Here is a 27,039-nt window from a genome sequence, read left to right as displayed (position 1 = left end):
CTACTAGTTGATAGTACAATCTAATGTATTGAATGATACACTTAGAAATTCTCTGAGTAGAGATGGTTTGTCCTTTGAACCTCTACACAGACAAGAAAAAACCCAGGCAATATTTGGAAGGATTTTGTTCTGTCCAGGCAGAATAAAATACCTCTGCATACATTTAGAGCACACAGTCTCTGCTCCGATTTGCCCATGTGAGACTTGGGGAAGAATAAGTGGATGGTTTAATTAATGTGGAATTCAGACACTACCTCGGGAAGAAATCTGGGATGCAGTCTCAAAGACTTTGTCCTTATGACTGATGGTACAAGGTGCCCCTGCCATCAATGTCTGCAGTTTCCCAACTCTCCTAGCAGATGTAATTGTCAAGAGGAAGGCCATTATCATTGAAAGGTAGTGCATAAAGTGCATACAGCCATTAGTTGAGTGGGTGTCCATAAACTTTGAAAAGGCCAAACTGAGATCCAAAGTTGGGGTTGACCAATAGGAATATCTTCAAAATACCCTTAAACTTTTTTTATCATAAGGTGGGAGAAAACTGGTCAATAGGGAGGTGGACTGCAGAAATGGCTGCACGGTGAACCTGGAGTGAGCGCAGTGAGGGACCAGAATTCTTCAGATGTACAGGGTAGTCAGAATCTCTTGTATTCCAGAGTGCATAGGAAAAGTCTGATGTCATAAGGCCCAATTGGTAAACCAGTCCATTTAGAGAGGTGGTGGGATCTAGTGCAATCTTCCTGCTATTAATAGGGATGCTCAGGACTTCCTGTGAGCAGGCCAACTCCACCGGTATCAACCAGCAAGCATCCACATCATCAGGTGGAGGGAGTACTGGTTCTGATGCAAGACAGCGACCCCATTGCAGACTAGAAGGTTGGGGATCTAGGATAGGGGAACTGGGGAATAACGGTGAGGTTGTGGAGGTCCCTGAACCATGTTTGCCTGGGCCTCAGTAGGGCTATTAGGATAATCCCGGATTTCTCTTGTTTGATCTTCCACGAAGTCTTTAGAAGCAGAAGGATGGGAAGGAATGCATACAATAGTCAGGGGAGGAGGAAGGCCTCTGCCTGGATGTGGCCTCCTCATGAACAAAATGAGGACACTTGTTCTCTGCAGTCACAAAGAGATCTGTGTGGGGAGTCCCCCAAAGGCCAAAGATGTCCTGAAGAATATCCTTCTGGAGTGACCACTGTTAGCATGAACAGAGTCTTCTGTGATAACTATCTGTCCTTATGTTATCAGCCCCCAGAAACAGATTGCTGACAAGGTAATGTGCTGAATGGCAAAATCCCAGAGCTGAGTGGCCTTTTTGTATAAGGTCAGGGATCTGGCCCCTCCTTGTTTGTTCAGATAAAAGACAGCTGCCACGTTTCCAAACCTGAGTAGTCATGAATGTCTGGAAAGAAGGGCTATACGTGCTCTGTACACAGCCCTGAATTCTAAACCATTGATAAACAAAGCCCTTTCTGTAGGGGACCACAGACCTCAAACTATAAGGTTTGCCCATGTGTGTGGCCCATCCAAGCATCAAGCATTGGTAGTGATAATCTGAGGGTGGGTGTCTGGGTGGGTGGAGCGAGCTGAATGGAATGTCCTTCCTACATTACACTGGTCCTTTCACCAATCCAGAAACTGGAGGTTTGTCAGGGAGACACAAATCAGTTTGTCTAGGTGGCGTCTTTTTGGAAGGCAAGCTCGGGAAAGTCATGTTTGAAGTGACCGGAACAAGAGCCTTGCATATAGAACAACAAATGTAGATGCTGCCATGAGACCCAGCAGCCAGAGGCATATCCTTATCCATGTGAGTGGATGGAGACAGGATGTGGGAACCAAGCTCTTGCATAGCCAAACCTGTTGGACAGCAGTAGACAATCACTGTGTCCACACTGACCCTGGCTCCAAAGGTTGGATAGGATTTAATTGTAGATTTTTTTCTCGTTTGTTTACCTGAGATTGTGAGTGGATGCAGGCCAGCCAGCCCCTGATCAAGGTTGGAAAGACTTGGATGCCAGTCCTTCTCAGATGAATTGCTACCACCACGAGGCAATTGGTGAAAACACAGGGCACTGTAGAAAGCCTGAAGGGCAAGACTTAGTATCTATAATTTTTGTGGTTTAACACAAACCTTAGTAAGTTCTTGTGAGCCAGATGAAGTGCAATATGGAAGTACACATCCTTGAGGTTGAGGGCAGCATACCAGTCTTTCTGGTCCAGGGAAGGATCTGATGGAAACCAGCTTGGGTGCGAGCTTCTTGATATAGGCGTTGAGAGCTCTGAAGTCTAGAACCCAACCATGACTTGTTGGATGTAAGAACATACCTTGAATAGAATCCCTTGCCCCTGTGCTGAGGGGGAACTTCTATAGCACCCAGAGGCAGAAGAGACTGAACTTCTTGTTGAAGCAGGATCTTGTGGGAGAGGAATTGGATAGCATAGCCGCTCTGGACCACCTCCAAAACAAATGGTCTCAGGTGATGTTGGACCAAGTCTGTTGGAAGTGAGCCAGACTGTTGTCGAATGGAAGAGAGGGCAGAGAACACAAAGTAACCTGTATCCTGTCCTCAGGCACTGAGTCAAATGTGCTCCCTGGCCAGTGCCAATGCAGGGAGATGTGACTGAGATGTGACCAGAATGTTTCCTCCTTAAAAACCACCATCTGTGCCCCTAGAGATCAGGTAGTCTGAATTGGAAAAAAGGGTGGACTTTGCTCTGGAAGTTGAATGTGTCATATCCAAGGCAGTCTGCAGAACAGTTCTGGTCACCATAGGTTGGCTGGGCGGTAAGCCAACAGGTAACTTTTTACATTTTTAAGAGACACAAGTGTTCCATGAAGTTTTGGAGGGGGGAGGGAGAAGGAGAAGGAAAGGAAGTGGCCATTCTACAATTTTCTTTGTTGGAGGGAATAGAGGTAGGGGGTGACTGGGAATCCTAAACAAAATTGCCAACAACCCTTCTCTCATTTGTGTTGTATCCCTAAATTGTTGTTGGGTGCGCAGGCAAATGGAGACTTTACAGCCTTACCTGCTCAGAAGAGTGAAAATAAAATGAATCTTGAACTTTACTAAGATGGAAACTCAGTCTTGGTGCTCTGAAGATGCAAAGTGGGGCAGAAGGGGTGCAAAGAGACAAGCTTCAGACTGCCTCTATTTATAACATCTCCTGCACTAAACACCTAACAGCACTTTTCTGGATCAGCAATACAGTAGGAGCAGCTTGATGTTAACAAGGGTCTAAAAGAAATGCCAGTCAGGCAACTCTTGCCTACTAACATCCTCAGGCTACTGAGCAATTAGTCATAAGTTGAAAGCAGTGCTTGTGTGTGGCAGGTCCACCAGACAAGGTTTTTTGGAAGAAACGCTATAGAGTCAGAATAAAAAGGGCTGAATAGATAATGGATTTTATTAGCCATTTCTTTTCTACTAACTGATTACAAAGAACACACAACAGGAGATATCCAGCTAAGAAGAAATAAGAAACAAGTTAGTGTACACTGGTAAAGTACACTGAGAGCTGTTTACTCTATCACTAACAAAAAGCTGCTACATTTCTCAGTAGTTTTGAGCTTTAGCAAGGCAGAAACCAGCTTATTCAAACTTCCCATTTATTACTATGTATGTATAAATAAGCAATTCTCTCAGTGACTAAGCTTGTTTAATGAAAATAATTTAAATCTAATTCCCTACTGTGGTCTTACACTCCCAATGCTGGCAGGAGACGAAAATGCTCTGGAGACAGAATCATCATCCCCAAGGGGGAGTTAGGGAAAGAAGTACTCCAAATAATTACGGTGTAGCACTCATTGACTCTAAAGGGAGTCTTCCTAATCCAGGAAGTATGTGTATAAATGTTGGAAATGGGGTTGTGGGAGAAGTCATCCTTGTTTAAATCCTGATGTAGTGAGCACATTTAAGGATGGTGGGGAGGAGAGGAGACTGAGTGCACGTATACATTAAAAAAAATTTTTTTTAAGCTATCTTGCCCTTAGCATACACACATTTACTTCTGAACTATTTTGGCTATAACCGCATGAAAATGGAAAGCAGAAACAAAAAGTTAAAAGGAACCATTAATTGTTCATTGACCTCATTTTCTATTAAAACCTTACATGACACATGCCCCCAATTCTGCAGTAGCTTCATGTACACATCACATCCTAAATTTGTTTTCCAGTATTCACTCAAGTTTTCATACTAAATTTAAAAGATTTTTCCTTCTTTTAAAAAGGAATCAATTCCAACCAATTCTGATTTTTGTGGTTTTGCAAAATAAGCTGACCTATGCTTTGCTTGTTGTCAATATACAAGTGCTATATTATTTCTGAAGTTTCAACAGTAACAAAATGACAGCTCATGTATACAAATCACAAATAAATGTACACAGCTTAGGGATGAAAACATATGCCAATACCAAAGATTGTTAAAAATATATATACACTGAAGCCTACAAATGTAAAATGTCTAGGCCTTAATAAAAATTAATGTTTCAAATGGAATTAAGAGTTGTTCCTGGCACGTATTATCTAACCTATTATAAAGCAAGCATGGCATTATCATCCTACCTGAAACTGAGCCATTAGTGCCAGTGGATTATTCTGACTGTTATCAAATGTTAAAACATCAAAGACTCCAACACAATTCACTCGTAACCTTTGAAACAAACAGGAAATAGGGAAGAGATTTGGTAAGATTTTATTTTTGATGGTTAGTTTTTTTCTGACATTTATCATATAAAATACAAGGTAAGAATTCAAAAAAGTCATCTAAGCTCTCCTGCTGCCAATTAGCTTACTAAGATTTTTTTTTTTTAATTAAAGTAACATATGCTGCTGCTAAAAGCTTTCTAGGTAAGAACTTAAGTGGATAGATCCACAAATATGCATGCCGCTTACTGGATGTTTTCAGAAGGCAAGATGTAAATCCTTCTAAACTTAATTTAGTAGAACTTGATTTCTAGCATCAAACCTTTACCACTTCATTAGTCTTGGGCCAACATAAAACATTTTAGTCAAATTATTAAGTTGTTTCCCCATATCTGGCAGAGGTATGTAATTAAAAGCTATCGTTGCACACAAATCTTAATAGTCAACCATCTAATTTGAAAAGGCTGTTTTCCATTACCTTGTTTTGCCCGTTACTAAAATCTTTGTTGGATCCATAACTCGACATGCTAATCCTGCTGTATGAATGGTCCTCAATGCAGAGCTGAGCTGCACAATATATGCCCAAATAAGAGACTCTGGTAGTAACCCAGCATGCTGCCGGGGCAGAGGACCATCATGCTGACCTAAAAGCAAAATATTATAGTATCAAAGAACAAACAAAATGCAGCCATCTTTAACTTCAAGGATAGTATGTAAAATTTAAGTGAATGTATTTTGAAATGAAGAATTGACCAACATACCTCAATTTCATTCTACTTTAAGGCTACATCTACAGTACAAACTAGAAGTGTGATTCCCAGCTTGTGCGCTAGCAGAAGTGTGTACGCATCTGAGCTAGCATGCTAAAAATAGTAGTGTAGCTGCTGTAGCATGGGCAGTGGCAACACTGTAGCTGCCCAGAGTACAAATCCACCGTAACCCTGTGGGTACATACTTGGAGTGGCTAGCCTGTGCTGCCGCTGACCATGTGTACAGGAGATGGGAATCCCACTCCTAGTTGTAGCGTAGACATGTACGCTTACTGAAAAAGTACCACCAACATTTTAAATGGATAATTTTGAACGGTCAAAATAGATCTTTAAAAAAGTGATAATTCCTTCAATAGATATTACAACTTTTGATTCAAATTCATGAAAATTAAGTCATTTTAAAAGTTAGGATGAAAATTCAGTATGAAAAGACAATAGGCTTAAAAAACTGATTGTTGCAGTCTGATTGTTGATGCATCACGATACTCAAAAAGCAGAAACCAAAAAACGTTCCAAAACAAAAAGTATATACCACAATAACTACTGCTTATCTGCAACTGGTACCGTTGTGCTCTTATGCTATATAGAGAATAGAAAGGAGTATAAATTAATCCTGCCCCCAATCCCAGAGTGTACAGACAAGACAAACAAGTTAATTTCAAATTCCATTAGGGAAATAAGAATGAAAGATTGTATGTTTCAACAGAATTGGAATGCTGAGCCTTATTACCCCAGATCATTTGTTTCATTGTGACCCAAGTCACTAGTAATTCAGTCATTACTACAGTATTCATGTTCAATGGGCCCTGTAAAAGCAACCTGATTTCAATCCATTTCCAAATCATAGCCCAAAAGCCACCCTCCTAGAACAGCAAAATACACAGAGTGCAGATCTTAGTGGTTGATTTTAATGACTGACCTAAAATTACTACTAGAAATAGGGAGACTGATTTTTTGTAGAGAGGGGCAGGATGTTAATACTGAAGACACTCAGCAACTAAAAGACGTTGCTGTTTGTGAGGCATAAAGAAGGGCTACAGTGGAAACAATACTTCCAGAACAGGAGTACTAGAACTAAATTTGACTATAAATCAGATTAGCTCTTTCAGACGTTTCACTAGGCCACATTAGTGCTTGTTTTGGGAATATCAGGGTCATCAATGTGGCTCTTCTTAGTAATGCCCAGATTCAAGAGTGCTCTTACATATGTGCCTCAATGCTGAGAGATTTACAAGTATCTTCATCCTTTTCCATATAAATGCCAGTTTTCCCTGAGGAATGCATCACTATTTCTGGGAAATTGCTCAAGACTGTAGTTAACAGCCACTGTTGAAAAGTAAAACACATTGCTGTAGATGATCCCAGATGAAATGTTACTGTTTGGTGGGGGGTTGTGGGAAGGCCAGTGGGCTAGGAATGTGTCTTACTTTCATTTCTGTTAACATCTTTATCTTTAGTTCACTTTTGGTGGCGAAGGTTCCATTGGTTCAGATTTTGAAGGACAAGACACTTCCGCTTTCAACCCACAGAACTCTGGCACACCACATGGAGGCTCCCGATGATTTAATTTTAGATTTATTGCCCTGCTGATGAATCAGTATGTGAATCATCCTCCACAAACCTGTTTACACCAGTAGTCTCGCTTTGCACACATTTTTAAAATATCCCCTCTTCATCATTCTTATCGATCACGGTTTCATGTCAGGGTGACAGGATGTTCCCTTATTGGGCAAGTCTCTGTCACTCACACATGTACTTTATTTCATTTTATACTCCTTTATATATGGTGAACTGCAGATGTAATACGCATACGGCCCCTTTAAGACAGTGAGTATTACATCTGTTTAAAAACCAACACTAGAATCAAACGTAATTTTTGTTATCTCCAAAGGAAAAGCACAGCCAAATGATTATCTTCGTGGAGAACTACAGTTATTTACATCACTGTAGCACCTAGGAGCCCTAGACATGGGCCAGAACTCCATTGTGTGAGGTTCTATACAGAAACAAAACAGTCCCTACTCCAAGGGGCTTACAATCTCAGTATCACAATGGGAGCAATATTTGCCTTTTGATACCCAAGCACAAAACACTAATGAAAGAGCACTCATCATATACTGAGAAGGTAAAAAAAAGATCAAGGAGAGATCACTCAACTAAAGTACCAAACTTTATTTCTGCACTAGAAAGCTGGAGTTTTCTGTGCCAGCTAGCTACTTAAGCAGTTGCTGATCTGATAGGCTTGACAGGGCCCAGGCCAGCCCCCACGTGGGGCAGGGATGGAGCAACACACTTCCAGCTCCGCTCTGGTCCCAGATCAGCTCTGCCCTCAACCCCGTTCAGCCTCCAGTCCTGCTCTGCTTCCACGCCACATCTGCCCCCAATCCCAGCCCAGTTCTGGCGTCATTCCTTCTCCGCCCCCAGCCCAGCTTCACCTCTAGCCCCAGCTCCTTCTCCAACCCCAGTTCCATCCCCAGCTCCGCCTTCAGCCCAAGCACTGCCGCTGAGGAAGCCTTGGCTGTGCAGTAGTGGAGGGAGTTGTGGACAGACAGTGTTAATGGAGGGGGGAGGGGCGGGGGCACACAACTGGAGAAGTTTGCTCACCACTGGCTCATGGTGAAAAGTTACTTTGAGTGTTTGAATTGTAAATCTCTGTAATTGTGTAATTCACCAACCAGGAAAAGCAGCATTAATTAAGGTAAAGGGCTCATCCAGTGTACAAGACAGCCCACAGAAGGCAAACGAGATATTGGGGTAGCACTGAAAGAAAGAGTCCCTGTTGATTGCATTCCTAACTCCCTCCAGGAAGGAGAGACCTACACATGAACTCATCCCATCACTTTGGGCTCTGGAGTGGAGAGAATTAAAATCCATGACAAGGGGAAACTGAATCTCTTTTATGCTGTTTGGACTCTTACCAGGGCTGGAGCTAAGAAACAAAAAGCAGAGATCCCCAGGGTCAACTTGGGTTAGTCTAAAAAGACATTCAGTGGACAGATTACTACACCTCTGTCACCTTTTGGAACCACAGACTGACTCTTTTGTGCTTGTACGTTGCCTGCTTTAACCTGTATGTAACTTCTTTTTTCTAGTTAATAAATCCTTAGTTTACTATAGGATTGGCTACCAGCATTGCCTTTGGTGTGAGATCTAAAGTACAAAATGATCTTGGGTAAGTGACTGGTCTCTTGGGACAGGGGGCAAACTGAATATACACCTCTACCTTGATATAACGCTGTCCTCAGGAGCCAAAAAATCTTACCACATTATAGGTGAAACCGCGTTTTATCGAACTTGCTTTGATCTGCCAGAGTGCGCAGCACCCCCCCCTCCCCCGGAGCACTGCTTTACTGCATTATATCCAAATTCATGTTATATCGGGTCCCGTTATATCGAGGTAGAGGTCTATTATGATTTTTGGTGTAAGTGACCATTTATCACTAAGTCTGTCTTGCCTGCATGGTAAGATAGATCAAAATGCCCAAGGGAACTGTCTGTAACTCCAGGGTAAGACTGTTACAGTGATTCAGGAGTTCATATTTGTTACTGGGTTGGTGAAATCTAATAACAGAACATACCACCAGTCTGGGGTTTTTGACAGTCTGCCCTCAGGCTGGCACTCACAGTTGTTAACCACTCCAGAGTGCAACCCCAGTGTGTATGATGTTGAGTAGATGCACCCGATTATGGCTCTGCAGTGTGGGGCCACTCACACCTGAGCTAGGTCTGACACCTGGGCTGGCTTAAATGGTGATCACTTGAGTAAACAGAGTTAAGCACTTAGCTCTTTGTCAATACATGCTCCTGGATCTTATTTAACTAGTTGTTTGAGAGGTGTACTACAATTCACAGCTTGAACAGGGACAATAAAAACAAAGTTCTCCCTTACTGTAAGGATGATGCACCTTCTGCCTATCTACAAAGGTCCTGTTGCACCCATTCTTCTGCCATCCCTCCCACTGTTCCCCACCACCCCGCAAGCTGAATCTACATTCCGTAGTACTGTGATGTGGATTTTCTGGAGTAGTTTCATTTAAATTTTAAAAGTGAGTTTTTTAATGAATCCAATATGAAAGTACAATGAATACAGTAGCCCCTCTGCAACCGGTTATTGAATTCAGTTAATTTTACATAGTCCCTACCTTGCCAATCAATATACTGCAGAATGTTTGTACTGTTAACGAATAACTGCATTTCACAAAAGTTGTTAGGGATACGGAGGTTTCAGGAGCTGGACAGAGAGAGTTGGGGCTTCTGAACCCTGAACAGTCACAAAGGCAGTTTTGGCTCGTGAAACAATCAAGTCAGCTAGATATTTCTGCTAAACAATCAGCAGCAGTGAAATAGTTAGTTTCCATTTAAAGTGGTATCTTCAGGTTTCAGTGTCAACTTGCTATTGCGATAAAAAGGTGCAGTTTATACCTCTCAGAGCTATTAGTTTCTGCTTGTTTGTTGATACAGAAAGATTATATTCACATCAACTTACAATGTTCAAGTTTTCAAGGTCCTCAATCGTGAGGACTAGAAACAGTTTAAAACAGACTATATTCTGGGGAACTATTCTGAGGCAGGGATGGGAAAGATATGGATTCAGTTCCAAATTATGTTCTTATAGCGTAAACAGATTCCTGCCTGCAGGTCAAAAAGGGGCTTGTGTGTCTTTGCTGATAAAGGGCTGTATGCAGAAAAGCAATCTGTAGCACTGAAAACTAATGTTCAGAGCCTTTGGAGGGGATTGTTAATAAGTATAGATAACTCAGAACTTTTTAATGCATTGACTGGGGTGGGGGGGGGCGGGGAAGAGAGAGAGAGAGAGAGAGAGAGAGAGAGAAGGCTTCTTGTCTGTTTTTTCTTCTAAACTAAAGTAGTATTGAACTAGGAAATCAATTGGAAAGAAATGCCATCCAATGCTGCCAAAAAATGTTATTTCTAATATTGCTGGGGTTTACTTTAGCAAATGATTTAAAATATGTATAATTTTGGTGTAGTTTATTATTTACAACAATCTGATACTTAATTTGTATTCATTGATTATAATTCATTCAGGCAGAGTAACAGTTCAAGGTACTTTTGAGGCCAGGTTGCTACAGTAAGAGGAATTTCAGCTGGTGTAAAAAGAGATGTGAGACATTGTCATGTCTTGTACTATTTCAATACATTAAGTAATATATCACTAATAAAAAAAATGCTCTACCAGAAACTCCATAACAATAACTATCTCACAGAAAGATGACAAATTCCCTTCTTGGGAATGAAAACTGATATACAAAACAAGCAGCAAGACTCAAAGAAACTGGAATTGTACAAATAAATGAATTCTAAACAAACAGAATGCTTTGTCTGTTGAAATATGTACATGCTTCATCTTTAAATCTTATCCACATTATAAAACAACATTAGATTATCACAGTATGCTACCAGAAACAGAAGATACTTTATGGAATAAAAGACAGCACATGGAAAGAATTAAAAAAAACCAGGAAATAACAGAAAGTACAGGTGTTCAGTACAAAAATAAACCATAGTTGTTAGTTTGTTTTTTCCCCCCATCTGTCACGAGAAAGCTTTACACCACATCCCTTCCAAAAAAATTCTGGAACAGTAGTTGCAGATGACATGGCAAAATAAAAAAAAAAAAAAGACTGACCACACAGACACCAGAAAGTGACATGTGAAACAGCTATGTAACCACAATTCTTTTCATTTAACTGTCAAAAACTAGCTTTGCTAACTGATAAGATAGAGTCAAATAAGGTTGCATACCTGAAACCAAATTCTCTTAATTCACTATTTCCACAGATTCACACCAAGTTGTGCATCACAGGGCTTGGCTACACTTACAAATTTGCAGCGCTGCAGCAGGGTGTGAAAACACACCCTCTCCAGCGCTGCAAACTGCGGCGCTGCAAAGCGCCAGTGTGGTCAAAGCCCCAGCGCTGGGAGCGCGGCTCCCAGCGCTGTACGTTATTCCCCACAGGGAGGTGGAGTACGGACAGCGCTGGGAGAGCTTTCTCCCAGCGCTGGCGCTTTGACTACACTTAGCGCTTCAAAGCGCTGCCGCGGCAGCGCTTTGAAGTGTAAGTGTAGCCAAAGCCACATTGTGGGGATTCTAAAGCTTTAAAACTAATAGCACCATTCAGGGCCTCATATTGCAGCATGCTCTTTAGGAATTTATAGAAAGGAAATCTCAACTTCAAAATCCCCTGCTTCAAGGAATCTGTGAAGGAGCCTGAGAATTCAAATTATAGGCACACAATCTTATTTTCTCTCTCAAATTGTTCATTGATGCCCACTCTTGTAGAGTAGAAAGCAGTAGGTAACCCAAAGATGGACGAGAAGAAATATCTGAAGGACTGCCCTGGCAAAAATGGCCAACTGACTAGCCTCATCTAAGCAACACGGTGCAAATGTTGGAACAGAGTTTGAAGTGGCTGTTCAGAAGAGTTCAATAGTAAGGACTAGATGTTACAGATACTAAAAGCTACTCTAGCTGTGGTAGAATTAATTTAAATACCTTCCTGAAAAACAACTTCAGTTTTGTTATAACAATACGCTACATAATTGTACAGAACACCTAGTTTCTGTTTAAAAAAAGATGATTACTCTTTTTCTTAACTGCTAGGCCTGCAAACTTGTGGAATCGGAAAATCAAAATGAGTTCTTTCCCTTTGGCACATCATCATCAGTCATGATGATTCTGCAAGTCACGTTTTAATTTCATACCTGAGAACTATATGAAAAGATAATGGGGACTATTTGATGATCATTTTGAATTGCATCTTTTAAAGGCTTGCAGCTTTCATATGCTGAAGATCCACTAGGTCCTGATTTAGACAACTAAGTCAAATTTAAACATTTAAAATAAATTAACAAGTCCAAAACTAGTGGTTCCAGTTTCAACAAGCAGATGTAAAAAGAGCAGGCTTGCGAAGAATCTGTGGGTCTATTTACAGAATTGCTTTCAGAGCCAATTAGTGGCCACTTTGAGCTATGAGATCCCTAACCACTGATTTCTTTTCTAAAAAGTAACAGACTATGGCACGGCTTGCAATTCACAGGATGTGGATCTGTAGATACAGTATGAAGGAAAAAATATATCTAGGAATATTAAATGTGCAGAGATTTTAAATTTGTTTCCTGTTCTTACTAACTGTAGCTTTACCTTTTCAAAGCACCATGCAAATGTTATTGGTTCTCATAACACCTTTTTAAGCAAGTAAGAATCCTCATTTTACCAAGGGGGACCTCTCAAATACAGAGATTAAGGGAGAGATTTTCAAAGACACAAATGGCACAATGACTTTAGATGGTAGTTAAGGCACCTGCTATTTGTGCCTTTGAAAATCTCACTGGTAAGTAATCTGCCACGTGCCACCCAATGATAGAGTTGGGATTAGAGCTCAGGAGAGCCCGACTCCCAGTCCCATGTTCAATCTAGTAGCTGTTGTAGCCTATAACTGCCAGCTTTCATGCACTAAATAAGCACCCGACTTTCACAATAAGCCAAAAATCAAGCTAATCCCATTTCAAAACAAGGCCAAAACAAGCCAATCCCTAAAAACCCCAACACTCTATGTGACTAGATCCCCCCAGCGTGCATCTGGGGCTGTGCACCCCTGACTCTCTTCCCCCGCCCCAGCCCCTGCTTGCCCCTTCCTGCCTGGAGCCGATTAAAAAAGAAGCACAAACTACAAGCAAAACAAGGAACAAGCTACAAGCCAAAAACTAGCCAACAAGTAATTCACAAGCCAATTAAGCCAAAAACAAGCCCAATTTTTTTCCCATGGGTTTGGCATGTCTGTTGTAGCCTCCTTACTCAAGTTTCTTGTGCATTTTCTTCCATTAGGAAAATAATCATTGCTCAACTGGTTCAGTCTATTATTTAAAATACTCCCTATACATTTATTTTCACGTAACACCTACAGTGTGCTAGGAATTTTACAAATAAACTAGGAAAAGAGAAGTAAAGACCCTTGTCTGGTGGTCCTTACAATATAATTAATATCTGACTAACTAAAAAATGATGAAGCTGAACTTACCTTTTTCTCTGCCCTACTAACTTTACACCTCAGATATCTGAAATAGTTTCTAAAGTGACAGTTGAATGCATTTTCCTTACCCCATTTCCTTTTAGTGAAATAGGCATCAGCACTAGGGTCATTAAAGTGTCTGCTCATCATCGTCTCTCCTCCAGCATGAAAATCGTATGCAAACACAAGAGCTTAAAAATAAAAAGACTTGTAAGTGACAACAATTAACAACACTAATACAGGGTTTCTCAGCCTATGGCTCATGACCTAAGAGCGGGTTGCCGGAATGCATCAAAAGGTTGTGGGGCTGGCTGAACTCAGCTCCCCACTCCGAATACTGTGATCTGGTACACAGGGGCACAGAGCTGCTCAGGTTTGGCCCAGCTGCCCCTCCGTCATGACGATGGGGCGCCAGCAAGGCCAAATTTGAATGTGTGATGGCTGCGATTCCAGGCACCAGGTCACACCACCACTCACACAAATTTGTCCCGGCTGGCCCCTCACAGGGGAGACAGGCCAAACCTAAGCGGTGCTGTGGCTCCAGAAATCTTAATGTACACAGAATATAGAGCTGAGCCCATGCAGCTTTGCGAGACAGTAGCTGTGAGGGAACGGTAGGTGTCACATTCTCTGGTAACTACTGGCCCCTTGATGTACTCCCCCACCCCACAGGAAGGTGACTGCCTGTCTTCCATATCCCATCCTGCCCTCATCCCAGGCCCCCTGATGTACCCCTCCTCCCACAACCAGGCAAATCCACCGCTGTCATACCACCCATCATGATCACCAGCTACCCAGCACTTCCCCCATTGCACCACCAGCCCCTTCTGCCCCCAACTCCTTCCCCCAGATCCCCACTTTATCCCAAAGATGAAAAATCCCCACCCCACCCTTTTACCCTCTGCCTCCCATGGGCCACGTGTGGGGGCTGTGTCCCCAGACCCCTCTGTCCTCCCTCTGTCCAACATTGCCCCCACACCCCTCTGCCCCTCCAATTCCTTCTCCAGCACCCCTGAACCCTCAACCCCTTCTTCATTACACCCCCAAGTCCCCAAATCCCCTTCCAACCCCGTGTCCTCTGATACCATAGACGGGGGTATGGGAGGGATGTTTTCTGGAGGTGTCAGCTCACTGCCAATCCCCCAATTCCATTGTGGAGCATCTGGAATCTTAGCTCTGAGTCCCCACTCCCACCAGTGGAAGGGGGGTTGTCATTGGATCGCGGGGATCTCTGTCTCATGACAGGCCATCAAGGGTTACAAATGGGTCCTCAACCCAAAAAAGTGAGAACCACTGCCCTAATATCCTCAAAATTACCTCAACAGTTCAATTCCCAGAAACTTACAATGTTCTCCAAATGCTTTAGTGGTAAACACTTCACGCAGAGTTACAATATTCGAGTGTTGAATTTTTTTCCACATGTCAACCAATACCATGCACTTTGTGTTAACAAGACGGAAACCTGAGAAGAGAATAAAACCCACATAGTTTAATTACATCTATTCAATGATTTTAGGATCCATTAGATTTGTCTAAAAAACTTTGGTATCTGTTCTGAAAGTACTGAGCTGCCACCAACAGAGGCACACCAATATAAAACTTTGCTTGCTCATTTCCAACACTATGGACTGTTATCTAGGCCAAACCCTGCTCTCTTATTCCAACAGAATGATTCATTTCAAAGCCAATTTAAGATTTATGCGTAGTATTATAGAAGTGCAAATGTTTTAGGCTTAAGTATAGGTAGCATTGAAGTTTAAAAAGATGACAACTTATTATTTCCCTCACCATGTATCCTCCGAAGGCAATATGGCAGATCATCTTTGCTATTTACAGCTTTGTAGCATGATGTAATGTACCCAAAGTTGCTTGTTTTCTGTATCCGATTGGGTGGTGGCAGTGGTTCTAAAGGGAAAAGGCTGTGGTAGCTGTCAACTTCTGTAGGGACTGCTAAAGCAGTTTATAGAAATATATTAGACACTAATTGCATTTGTAAAATAAATATTACAGTAGGAAAGAAAATTTGACTATTAAGATGTCAAACAATACTTTGTGTTGTGTCATGCAACAAAGTTAAAATTCATAATTCTATCTTTGGCACAAATATGGTTTCCTGTGAGATATTTTTGGATAACAGATATATGTGTTTTCTGAAAAATAGTCTTGCCATACTAAAAGTAAACAAGAGAAGTAAAAGCACTGTGTGCCATGAAGTACCAGCTTCATTCTAACATTAAACCAATTCATCCATAAATAGTGGGGAGCAGTACATTGGCAGCTGCACAACAAATTGGGATCATCTTTTGGTCTGCCTCGAAAATTTACTCTTTCTTGCAGCTACTGAGGATGAAGATATGAAGGGACATGGATGACCCCCAGTACCCACACAAGCCTTGTGAATATGAAGCCCCCAGTCAACTCTTGACTTCGTTACGAGAACAGCAGAGAATAGCAAAGACAGACAGTTTTCAGAATGAATACACTATTTTGTTTGAAGAGTGAGGGAAACTGGACCGCTTATAAGACATCTAGGAGGACAGTTGAGACTAAGAAACTAGGCTGTGTTTTACAATGTGTCATTTAATGTGCTAACACTTGTATTTTAGTCCCAACTTTGCACCTAGACAGGGCAAACTGCATAAAAACAAGTTAGCTGACTGCGGTCAATTATAAGTTTTTCAAAAGACTGACCACAATGAGCAACTGCACAACATCCCCAATCTACACTAGGTGCAAAATCTGCCAAAAATCATGTTAATTAGCATTTTAAAACACAACCTATCTTACTAGTCAAGACAGAGTCTTGGAAAAACAAAGTCTTCTAAACATAAACCCACATTTACCAAGGCTTGTCTACATGGAGACTTAGTGAGTGGCAAACCAGGGTGTGAATACTTAGCATACAAGCCTGCTGAGCACTAAGTGGCCATGTGGACCCTGCTATCGTGCACTAAAAGTTCTGAGGTGAGCTTTGACGTACTCTTGTTTCAAATGGCAGTATCAAACTTTAAAGTGTAGTAGCAAGGGCCAGACATGCAGTTAGTGTGGAGCAGGCTAGTATGCTGTGGATTTACATTCTGGCTTGCTATGCACTAAGTCTCCCTGTAGATAAGCCCTAACTAGTAAAGGCACTGAGTTTAAACAAGGTTTTACTCCCTCAACTCCTCTTCCTCTGTTTAAATCATTTAGTGAAGTCAATCCTGTATGTATCTACGCAGGGGGAAAAACAAAAGGACAAGACAACAGGTTGATGGACTTCACAAGCACTGAGGACCATTGGGCTCAAGCAGAAGTTGCGGGAGGGGTTGCTAGGGAGAAAGTTCTTATTAAAAAGCAAATACTTTTGAGTAGTAACAAATATTATGGATGTTGGTTGAATGCCTTTGTTTAGGAAGAATTTCTCAAAAGTGATCCCATGCAAAAAGTTCCTCTAAAGTATCACAATAAATGCTTATTACTAAACTTGTGGAATTTTACTTGTTTTTCCTCGTTAAAATACTGCCTTGGTCTGATTTTCTACATACAAGCGCCCAGAACAGTTCACCTATTTCTTGGTAGTGAAGTGGCACCCTAAATATTCCTTCATCTAATGCCTCAAGATATTTGAGCAATCTTTTCCTTTGTATTCAAGAACCCCTCCCGTCAGCATAGGTAATGTCTACACTGAAGTGTTGCAGCTGTGCTGCTGTAGCATTTTAAGTGTAGACATACCTGCAGTACCCAAAGCTGAAGCGTAGAAACATAGTCAAGTTGATGGGTTTAAAAGTCCTTCTCCTGATAATCTGCATACATATTCACTTTTGAAAAAGTAGGCCTTAGCTGCTGTAGTCACCCAATAGAATGCGTGAAAGCAAACCATGCTTAGAGCCAACCATGCCACTAACTGGATACAAAAATCAGTTACAATGTGGATTGAGGACAGGATCTAAAAGTGAAATCTGCTCAGTGAAGTTAACTGCTTACTTTTAAAGCACAGATAAATGATGTTAAACAGAAAACCAGACTAAGTCAGCTAAAGAATTTTAAAATAAAGAAAAGAAAATATGCAGAAGAAATGGTGAACAGTAGAGACCTTATGTTTGTAAAGTGCTTTGAAGGGGCAAAGTATTAAAACTATGACGACATCTGTTATTAACAGCTCTAGTATAATCAGATCAAGTCTTACACTTCACAAAAAATTAAATTCAGGAACAGTTTTGCTAAAACATGCTGTTAATATATATTTATTTTTTAACAAAGTTAGTAGTGCTATGCAATTGTGCGAGCGAACAAGACTTGCTTAGAATAACCACAGACAATTATGACTGACTTTCTAGTTACTTACCAGGGATATCTGCTTGATCAATTTGAGCCATTGTTATTAAATGTCGGTTGATCAGCTCCTGAGGAACAAATTATGTAGCCTTACAGTACAGAACATAATTTAGTTGATCATCTTTGCTAAATTTACAGCATAATACCTAGGAAAGGTCAGGTTTCAATACTAAAATAGCTAGTTGACTTTTTAGGAGAACTTGCATCACCAGCTTGGAAAAATAAGGGGTTGAATCTATGGACTCTCCACCCAGGTAAAACCTGCACAAAAAGGAGGCTACTTCAGGACTACTGCTTCTCATCGGAAGGAGGTTGTTGCCGGCAGAGAATGCCCGAGGACAGCAACAGTGGTTCGTTGCCCGGTGTGCTTCGCTCCAATAAACACACCAAGGTGGAGAAGCAGACAAAGTTTATTTGAGATCTCAAAGCGGTGCCAGGAGACAGACTTGTCTCAGATCAAGCACCCAGCTACAAGCAGCTTTTCTCTTTTTTATACATAACTTTAACTAAGCCTCTTCTATCCCCCCCCCCCCACTCACCCTCTCTCCCCACCTTCCATTCCCATGCAGCAGATTACACTTTGCAATAGCAATTACATTAAGCAGTTAAGTCATACTTGGCGGGAACCAGCCTAGCTCATTAGTAACTCTTCTTTGAACCGTTATCTTGTTTTATTTCTTTTGATCTGTTATTGTGCCCCTTAGCCAGAGGCATACAGCCTCATTATTATTTCCTAGTATCTGTGTGAGTGGGGTTGCACCTGATAACTAGCTGTTACACATTCCATTCTCTGTTGCTAGCTTGTTAGGTCGATTAAAGTTCAAACATGGAAAGGCTTTGGTCAGACATGGAGTGACTAGTTCATTCAGGCCTAGTACAGGAAGGCTTCATTGACACTTATGGTTTTCCACCCTCCTGAGTTACCTAGAGTCATGCCTAGTGACACCAACAAGGTTACAATGGAGACTTTTTTTTTTTTTAAAGGAAAAGTCGTGTGGAAGAAAGCTGTAAAAGGAGCATGAAAAAGGCAGAGCCATGAAACCAAGAGACACCGTAACAAGTCGGAGCAACTCCAAGGGTGAACAGTATCCTGCCCCAGAAGACTAGCAGGTATGCTGAAAATGCTGAGGCAGTTAACTTTACACCCAACTTCATAATACATTTAAACATACCAAAGGAATAGAACTACATACTCTGTATATTAAAAAAAACAAAAACAAATCACATAAATGAACATTTTTTTGATTATACTTCCATTTCAGTTAGCTGTATTCTAATCAAATTTAAAATACAACCCCAATGCCTCACAAAATGTTTAGTATGTACAGAAATTCCAAAAGGTTTCCAAAAATACTTTTCTCTTCAAGTAACCTTTCTTGATAAAAAGATGTGGCATTCAGAAGGTATTACAGTTACAAATACTGTAATTTTGTTTTTTTGTGGTATCTCTTTGTCACGTGATTACATTTTTAAGTCCGAAATTAAGAGAATTCTAAGTGGTTTTAATGTGCCTATTTCCTTTTGTTGTTTGTAGTTGCTCAACTTTCTTAAAGACTATATGAAGATATTTAATCATTTCTACTTCAATACTATGACAGCTTACCTGTCTGAGTTCATCTGTCATGAAGAAGGAAGGTGCATTTGCTTTTGGCTGCATATAAGCAACATGAGGTGCAGTGGGAGGGTAAATGTGATAGTTTGGAAATACCTAAAAGGGAAAAAAATAAAAGATTTAAAGACTTATTTCCTTTAGAATTTGGAACATTCATCTGATTTTGATATGCGTTTATTCTGAGCAATTTTTGACCTGCTGACATAGTACATGTGCTATGAATGTACTTCTTGCATTCTCTACATTTTCCTAATGTGACATTCACAACCAATGCAACTTCAGATGATTTTTAAATCATCTAACACTAACTGTCGTCCTTTCCCATCCATAAATGCAAGTTTCTCTTTATCTTGCAGAAATTAAAGATGATTTTTCTTGGAGTTTAACAATTGTTTTTAAAATGCATTCTTCTTGCTGTTGTGTGAAAAACTCCACACAAATGGAAACAAGCAAAACAGATAAGTTTTCTCATCTCTTTCAGTTATAATAATCTTAGCTATTACTTGTAAGTTGTAACACTAATAGGTCAGCTATTCAGACAATGTGATTTTTGAGTTGACAGTACCCTTTTAATTACCCATGGATTTTCCCTACCATCTTTCCTTATAATTCCTATACTTAGTTACAACTTTTAAATTAATGGAAATTTCATCAAGAAGTCTTGTGTACATACAACAGACCAGACTCAGTAAAACATAAGGCAACATAATTCTGAGTTGTCATCAGAACACTTCCTCTTTAGTGAACCTTTTACTAGAATTCTGCACAAAATTGTAAGTTCCAGTTTGCCATTTAAACATTACCCACATTATGCAACTATTTAGGGTCTTATGTGACCACCCCCATCCATCATTACAGCATTTTAGCATCTGCATGATAACTCAACTCAGTAACCTACTCCTAGTTTCAATTCTTGATAAGTCCCAATATGCTGCCCCCTTTTGGGGGGGGGGGGGGAGGGAAGAGATAGAACTTAACATGTTCAGCACAGGAGTGCAGAAATAGAAGTCAGAAACAGCAAAGGAAAAAAACCTGCCCCATAGTGCTCTCATATCACTTGAGTAATACCCCTCAAAATTAAGATTTGGCAAGAGAAAGTATCCAAGTAACAGCTTCTGTGCCAAGTTTCAATAGACTACAAATTAGTAGCAAGATTAAACATCACTCAAACATCTTCATTTTATGAAAAAGCTAAGATAGGGTCAAAAAGGTCATGAGGATATCAAAACCAAAACATACCATTCCTGTGAGAGGGGCTGGAGTTGTATCAGTGTAGAAATATGTTGTTCCACCCACAGTTTCCTTCTGAATCACCTGGCCAGTAGATGGAGGCTGGGAGACAGCATTAGTAACAGGAGTAGAGGCACTAGTAGGCACCATATAATTTGCTGGGTTTGGAGTATGACTTCTTCTTCTAGGAGCAGGAGATGTGTGAGGAGTAATTTTAGGGGAGTGAAGAGGAGAAGATCCTGCAGACAGTGACATTCCTTAAGAAGACACAAGAAAATTTTCTTGAACAAATACTTGCTTTGTGGAAACGTAAAGACTAACTCAAGGCTTGAAAAACCTACTTCATCTACTCGTTCAAGGCGAAGTGAAATTTTGGTAGGTGAGAAGGGCCAGGAAGCTGCAACTTCCTTCTGCAGGAAGGCAGGGAGCAGAAAGGCATAAGCACCGCTATTTCTTTATGAAGCATTAAGGGGACAATGTAGCAGTACAGATGGAGAAGATACATTTTTCCCAGGAAGAGGACAGACACCAAACTGTCTGAATCTTTGCTTCTTTTAAAAGGAGAGCAGGACAGTTGTGGTGGGGGACTGAAGAACATGTGGCCTAGATGCAGGTGGAGGAATTAAGATGGCACACGGAATACAATATGTCAAGAGGGAGATAGGACTGAGAGCAGAGGAGCCTTGCAAAGACAGAGGAATAACCAAATTATTGGCATGCTTGTAGGGGCAGAACTGGTTTAGTTGTGTGCAGATAATATAGGGAATGAAAATGTGTCAATATATATTAGCACTAATTTTTACACAAGGTAGTCAAGTAAACAGTCAGGAAAGTTTTTCAATTTAAAGCAGTAAGCGCTTTAAAGAAGTTGCAGTAAGCGCCACCAGGACCCTACACCCCCTCCTGCACTCCAACCCACTCCGTTCCAGCCCAGAACCCCTTCCTACACTCAAACCCCCTCATTCCCAGCCCCACCCCATAGCCTGCACCCTCATCCGGAGCCCTCAACCGCACCCTGATCTCCAAGTCCTATAGACAACTTTAGAATCTCAGGGCTGATTAGCACTTTAGTGCTGCAACTGGAACAGACAGGGGCACCCTATGTTACATTCATGCTTTAGTTAATGAGCAACTTCTCATTCAAGAATATTGCAGATAGAGATACAAGACATGGATATTCCCTGTTCCCAAATATCCTTAAATTCATTAGGAATAAAAAAATATTCATCCAAGATTACTTTGACATTTTCAGATAGTAGAGCATTTTCAGAAAGTATAGGAATGAGCGCCAGCCTATAAAAATAATTTCAGACATTTATTCTATTGGCCCCAACTACCTCATTTGTAAGAAAACCCCCTGGAGTTACAGATAGAACATACATCTGGGTGAGCAGTTAAATACAAGAAAGGCTGGTATTAGAGTGTTCCCTTTAATATCTCACTTTAGGCACACAGTTTTCCCCACCGGAAACAACTTTAACCTTTCCTAACACGACTAAAGTAAGCCTTTCCAGACTGAAATATCCTCTCTGCAAAACTCTACCATAGTACCAACTATATTTACCAATCCACATGACGAGCTACAAAAGTGAACATAGATTCTACCATGTAAAATGCAGCCCATGTCTCAATTCTGTATAGCTACCAAATATGTTAATAGATATAAATGTAACTTTTGGTGACTTTCTGATAAAAAAAATTAAGACAGATTATGCTATGCTGTGGAATAATGTAAACTTTCTTGGGTTTTGAAAATAGCTAAAATTTCATCTGAAACAAGTGTATTATGATGGTACTATTAAAAGCTATTTACTAAATTTGCACTCTAGCTTTGGTTCTACTAAAGAATTTTTAGGCAGCTGAAAAGACATGCAAAATAAGTTAGGTCTATTTCTTTCCGTCAACAAAACTGGAAGATTGCCTCAGAAAAAAATTTATATGTCTTCTGTCTTTCACAAAACCCCTGAAAAAATCTTGCGACTCTCCCAAATTCCAAAACATGATTATCTTTAATATGTCATCTTATGCATTTTTTCCTCCATTGCTGAGGTAAAGTCTACCAGTTCATTGTCCTTAGGATATATAGGATGCAATGTGAGCCATATTAGATTTCTGGCATGGCAGCTTGCTTTATTGTGGCAATACATAGTGTATTTTGTATAATCAAAAATGGAAATTATAAATAGGTACTTCTGAATGACTAGATTCAGAATGGCTACATTTAATACTTTGAAGTATTCCTAAGAGGGGCTATATGAAGCCTTCCACAGAGTCCTGATCTGTTTTTTTGCTCTTTAAATATTCCAAAACAGAAAGAATAAACCCTGCCTAAATTGTCCTAGCTTGTTCCAGAATGTGTGATTACAATTCAATTAACTCTTCCAACACAAAGTGTTATGCTATGCATTCATATTTATGCATCCATATTTATGCTGCAAAGAAAAGCAAGATTTCTCCATTAAAACAAGGAGCACCCACCAATACCTAAAGTGATTGAATAGTGGTTAAACAATTACTGCATATTATATTAAAAGACTATAATTTTAACAAGAGAGCAGATATGAAAGTTCTGTATTTTCTCCCACTTTAATGTGGAGAGGAGATAATGATTTCATAGGAAACAATATACCAAGTCAAATACGGAAGGAAAGCCAATAAAATAATGGCCTACAAAATTAAAATGAATTTCATACAATTTATGTCCACTACACAATTCTTTAAACCAGGGAAAGATTTGAGTACGTCTCTTCTATCCTATTTCAGTTATTTTATGCCATAAAATGTTTGACATTTATTAATTAAAAGCATTTATTACTGAGTGATCCAAAACGATACCAAAGCAATTGCTTCAAAGAGTTTACTGAAAAAGAACTAACTGAATTAAAGTGTGCAGTTGTAGATTGGAAAAGCAGTTGCCACCACTTAATGAAATAATGTCTAGACTGCTTTATGTGGTGAAGTTTAATATAGAATATCTGTAAACAGCAAAAGTTATATTGTACTGTACATCTTGTTGGTTTGGGTATAAATATAGTTCAGGGTCTGTGTTAAAAGTATGCTATGAACATCTGTTGAAAGTTTCTCAAAACCATTCTCATGGGGCCAATAAAGCAATGTACTACCCAGCTGTGGTTATAGGTATAGTTTCATCCATTTTTCAATGTTAACAAGATATATTTCCATTTGCAGTAGTCAAATTAATACATCTAATGTTTAGAAAGTTATGTTTGTTTAGCAAAGCAAAAGAGAGGAGGGAAGGGAAACAAGAGAAAGGGATGATTATTATTATACAATTTTGCATACTGTATTATGCTTACTAGTCAAAATTTGAAATTCGCATGAAGTTCAGCCCTGCACTTAGGTTTCAGGGATTTGGGTAGCTTTTGATGAACTTCTGACAGCTTGAAGGAATAAATTGGTGGTAAGAGTATCCAGCCTGGAAACTAGACTCACAGAAACTCTCTCATATCAAGCCCCCTTACTGGAGTGGTAGTCTATTTTGCCAATGCACATGTTGAGTGAAACGGTTGGAGATAGGAAGGGTTTTTTTAAAATCAGAGTTTCTTTTTATCCTGCTGGAACAGCAGACCTGTTTGTTGCAAGAGACTTGCAACTTTGCTTTTGGTTCTGTGGGTGATTCCAGTAGGCTAGGAGTGTCAAGTATCCAGCACATCTGATGGATTTATAAGGCTTGCATTGCGAATTCAGATTTTACATCATCTAAACTTTCATTTAAAAAAAAAAAAGTTTCCAGCCTTCATGGTAGCAAAGAAAATCGTCCCAACGTAAACAATGCAACTAATGTAGTGCTGTCAATGTGAGTTTGCAGACTGTTTGAACCTAGGACTCAGGGGTGTGAACTCCCCTGGCCACCACTAATGCAACTTAGGTGTTAATTTAAAAAAAAAAAAAAAAAAAGAAAAGGACACTACTTCTACCCTCTTTTCCATTTCACTAGTTGTTGACATTAAAGCTCATTGGGAAAAGCAGACACCGGGAGGTGCTGCAAGAAAGGAAATGTGGAAGTAAAAGAGGAGAGAGGAAAAAACAATGAAGTACAGAAACCAGTTTAGCATATCTTCCCATTGACTGATACTGAATGCAACAATAAAGACACTGAATAAGCAATAAGACAGATTGTGGAGCCCCTGCTCCTGTAAGCAAGAGCACTGGCTTCATTACACCTATTTACAAGGTAAGCGCTCATCCATGTGATTAGGGCATTGCACAATCTATTTTTAAAGGTTTCATAAGTGCAATATTCTACTCTTGATCTTTACACAAACTTGCCACCGACCATATTAAGAAAATAGTAAAGCAATTTCCATCTCCTCTATGGGAGAGTTTAAAGGTCTTGAGCCCTGTGAGTGATTAACTGGTAGTAGGAGCACCAAGATATGAGCTTTGAAGAAGCTGCTGTCAAGCTGTTTTTTCCATTCTCAGTGGGAGAAACCGATCTTGTCTGATAATGGAGAAAGCTGGGAAGAGAGCTTCCAATTTTCATCTCTGCCCGTCATCAGCCTCTCTTATCTTCTCGCACACTATACTCAAATGCATCGGTAAAGTCTTCTGATGAGGTAAGCTCTCTCTCACTTACAGCTTATCTTGCTTCATTATCAGTCACATTTGAAATATGATCTGTGTATGCTTTGCTAACCTATACTTCTTGGTGAGAGAGAGATTTCAGAATGTATTGACTAGTGTAACTATTTGCAAACTGATCAGTGGTCCACTGGAAATCTGCAAGGAGCTGACTGGTCACATGCTACTAGCCCTCCCCCTTATTTTCAGCTGCTAAGTCTCTTCCCTAGTATTGATAAGTACAGTACCCACACAGGATTTATGAACTGGAGGGGAAGTAGGAGCTATACATCACCTGAGGAGGTGGGAGTTAATATTCACATGTGAAATCAAAAAGTGCCTGTTACTGTTGAACTTTCACTTCTTACATTGTTTAACATTTTCCAAGTTTCATGGTAAGTGAAGAAAAGGGAAGTGACAGGAGCGAACAAAGAAAAGCCAGTATACTTAAAGCATATTCACAAATTGCTGAACTGTTGACAGTAATCTAAAAATGGCTATTAAAATATTTAAATTTGTAGCCAAAAATTTAACATTGACTTTTACACAAAGTACTTGATTAAAAAGCTGGAATTCTGCAAGTATTAACTTCTACACCCACAACTGCTTAGTATTAAAAGTCAGTAGAGCACAATGTTCAACTTTGCATGCTAGGGCCATGAAAAGCGTGCCTTTACTGGCTTGCTTAATCACATCTAGTAGTAGTAGTTGTACAAGTTTCAAAGAATTGCTTCCCAAGTTATAATAGTTCAAATTAAGAGATATTTTCTTCATCCATATTCTTGTCACACAGCTACTTTTGCTTTTTAATAAAAAGACTAGTTTTATACCACAACAGTAAAAAAAAAAAAAAAAAGAGCAGGAAATGAAATATTGATTTTTATCTTCCTTTTGTATTACAATTCACTTGGCTCCAGGCTCACAGACAATTCATGGGATGAATGCTTTAAAGCTCTATTGTTCGCATTTAAATATTTTAATTAAAACAACGTGTTTTTTTACTGAGGATTCATATGGATAAACTAGGACAAAAAGACAACACATTAGTTTTAATGTATTCTTCATTTGAGACCTGGTCCTAAAACTCTCTGAAGTCAATGGAAGTTTGCTAGTCAATGGGTGTAAAATCCAGCCTTTAATTAGTATTTCATAATAATGCAGTTGCAGTTTAGCATGGCACTTTATACCTTACTGAAGTTCACATATAATTATTGTATTATGTCATCCATCACTTATGTTAATTTGATCAACAAAGATACCAAAAATTTGCTCAACATGATTTGTTCTTTGCAAAGCTATGCTATTTAGTGCTTATTTTTCCATTATTGTCAAAACAGTTACAGACATTTCTTCAATGATTTTACTACAGACTCAAGTTAGTCTTGCCAGATAGCAACTGTCAAGACTGAGCATTAAGTACAACAGTTGCTCTTCTTGATTCCTCTAGTACCTCTCTAGTTCTCTATGACTTGTCAAAAGCAATTGTCAGGGGTTCAAATGCGTACATTAGCAAATTCCCTTACAGACCTGGGATGTGTGTTATCCAGACTTGCTAATTTGTATATATTCAAATTGTCCAATTATTCCCATATGTGCTTTTTATCAAGAATTAGAAACTAGTAAGGTATCTTTGCTTTATCAAACTTTGGAAAACTAATGTGCAAATTGCTTGAAATTTTTTGACTGTTTTTATTTCCAGAACACCTTTGAATTCCAGGATTTGCATGGAACACATTTTTATAGGAGTTTTTAATACTGAAAATAATTGGAAGCAGACCCCAAAATATGGGTTGCAAACTGAGATTACACAATAGGACAAATAGTAGCAGCAGAATTAATTTTTAAAAAGGCAAGTGATTT

General features: G+C 39.8%; 1 protein-coding gene across 15 annotated transcripts in view; it reads right to left on the bottom strand.

Moving 5' to 3' along the window:
• PAN3 (poly(A) specific ribonuclease subunit PAN3) overlaps window positions 1–27,039 on the bottom strand; it is a 111,453-nt gene that overhangs the window by 15,375 nt on the left and 69,039 nt on the right. For 12 of the 15 annotated variants that reach the window (XR_005597334.1, XM_039533319.1, XM_039533357.1 and 9 more), the window contains 8 exons: window positions 20,608–20,855; window positions 19,360–19,464; window positions 17,767–17,824; window positions 15,231–15,392; window positions 14,788–14,904; window positions 13,532–13,633; window positions 5,121–5,286; window positions 4,562–4,649 (listed from right to left, as the gene is read on the bottom strand). Coding sequence is in view for 14 of the 15 variants with exons in the window: in XM_039533319.1 (XP_039389253.1) it covers window positions 4,562–4,649; window positions 5,121–5,286; window positions 13,532–13,633; window positions 14,788–14,904; window positions 15,231–15,392; window positions 17,767–17,824; window positions 19,360–19,464; window positions 20,608–20,855 (1,046 nt within the window). In the remaining variant the exon portion in view is untranslated. The remainder of the gene's footprint in view (window positions 1–4,561; window positions 4,650–5,120; window positions 5,287–13,531; window positions 13,634–14,787; window positions 14,905–15,230; window positions 15,393–17,766; window positions 17,825–19,359; window positions 19,465–20,607; window positions 20,856–27,039) is intronic. The other 3 variants (XM_039533332.1, XM_039533342.1, XM_039533367.1) reach the window with 3 other exon arrangements.

The sequence above is a fragment of the Mauremys reevesii genome, linkage group 1, assembly GCF_016161935.1.
Source record: "Mauremys reevesii isolate NIE-2019 linkage group 1, ASM1616193v1, whole genome shotgun sequence".
NCBI lineage: Eukaryota > Metazoa > Chordata > Testudines > Geoemydidae > Mauremys > Mauremys reevesii.
The sequence above is the reverse complement of the archived record's forward strand: the minus strand, read 5'-3'. Positions and strand labels throughout refer to the sequence as shown.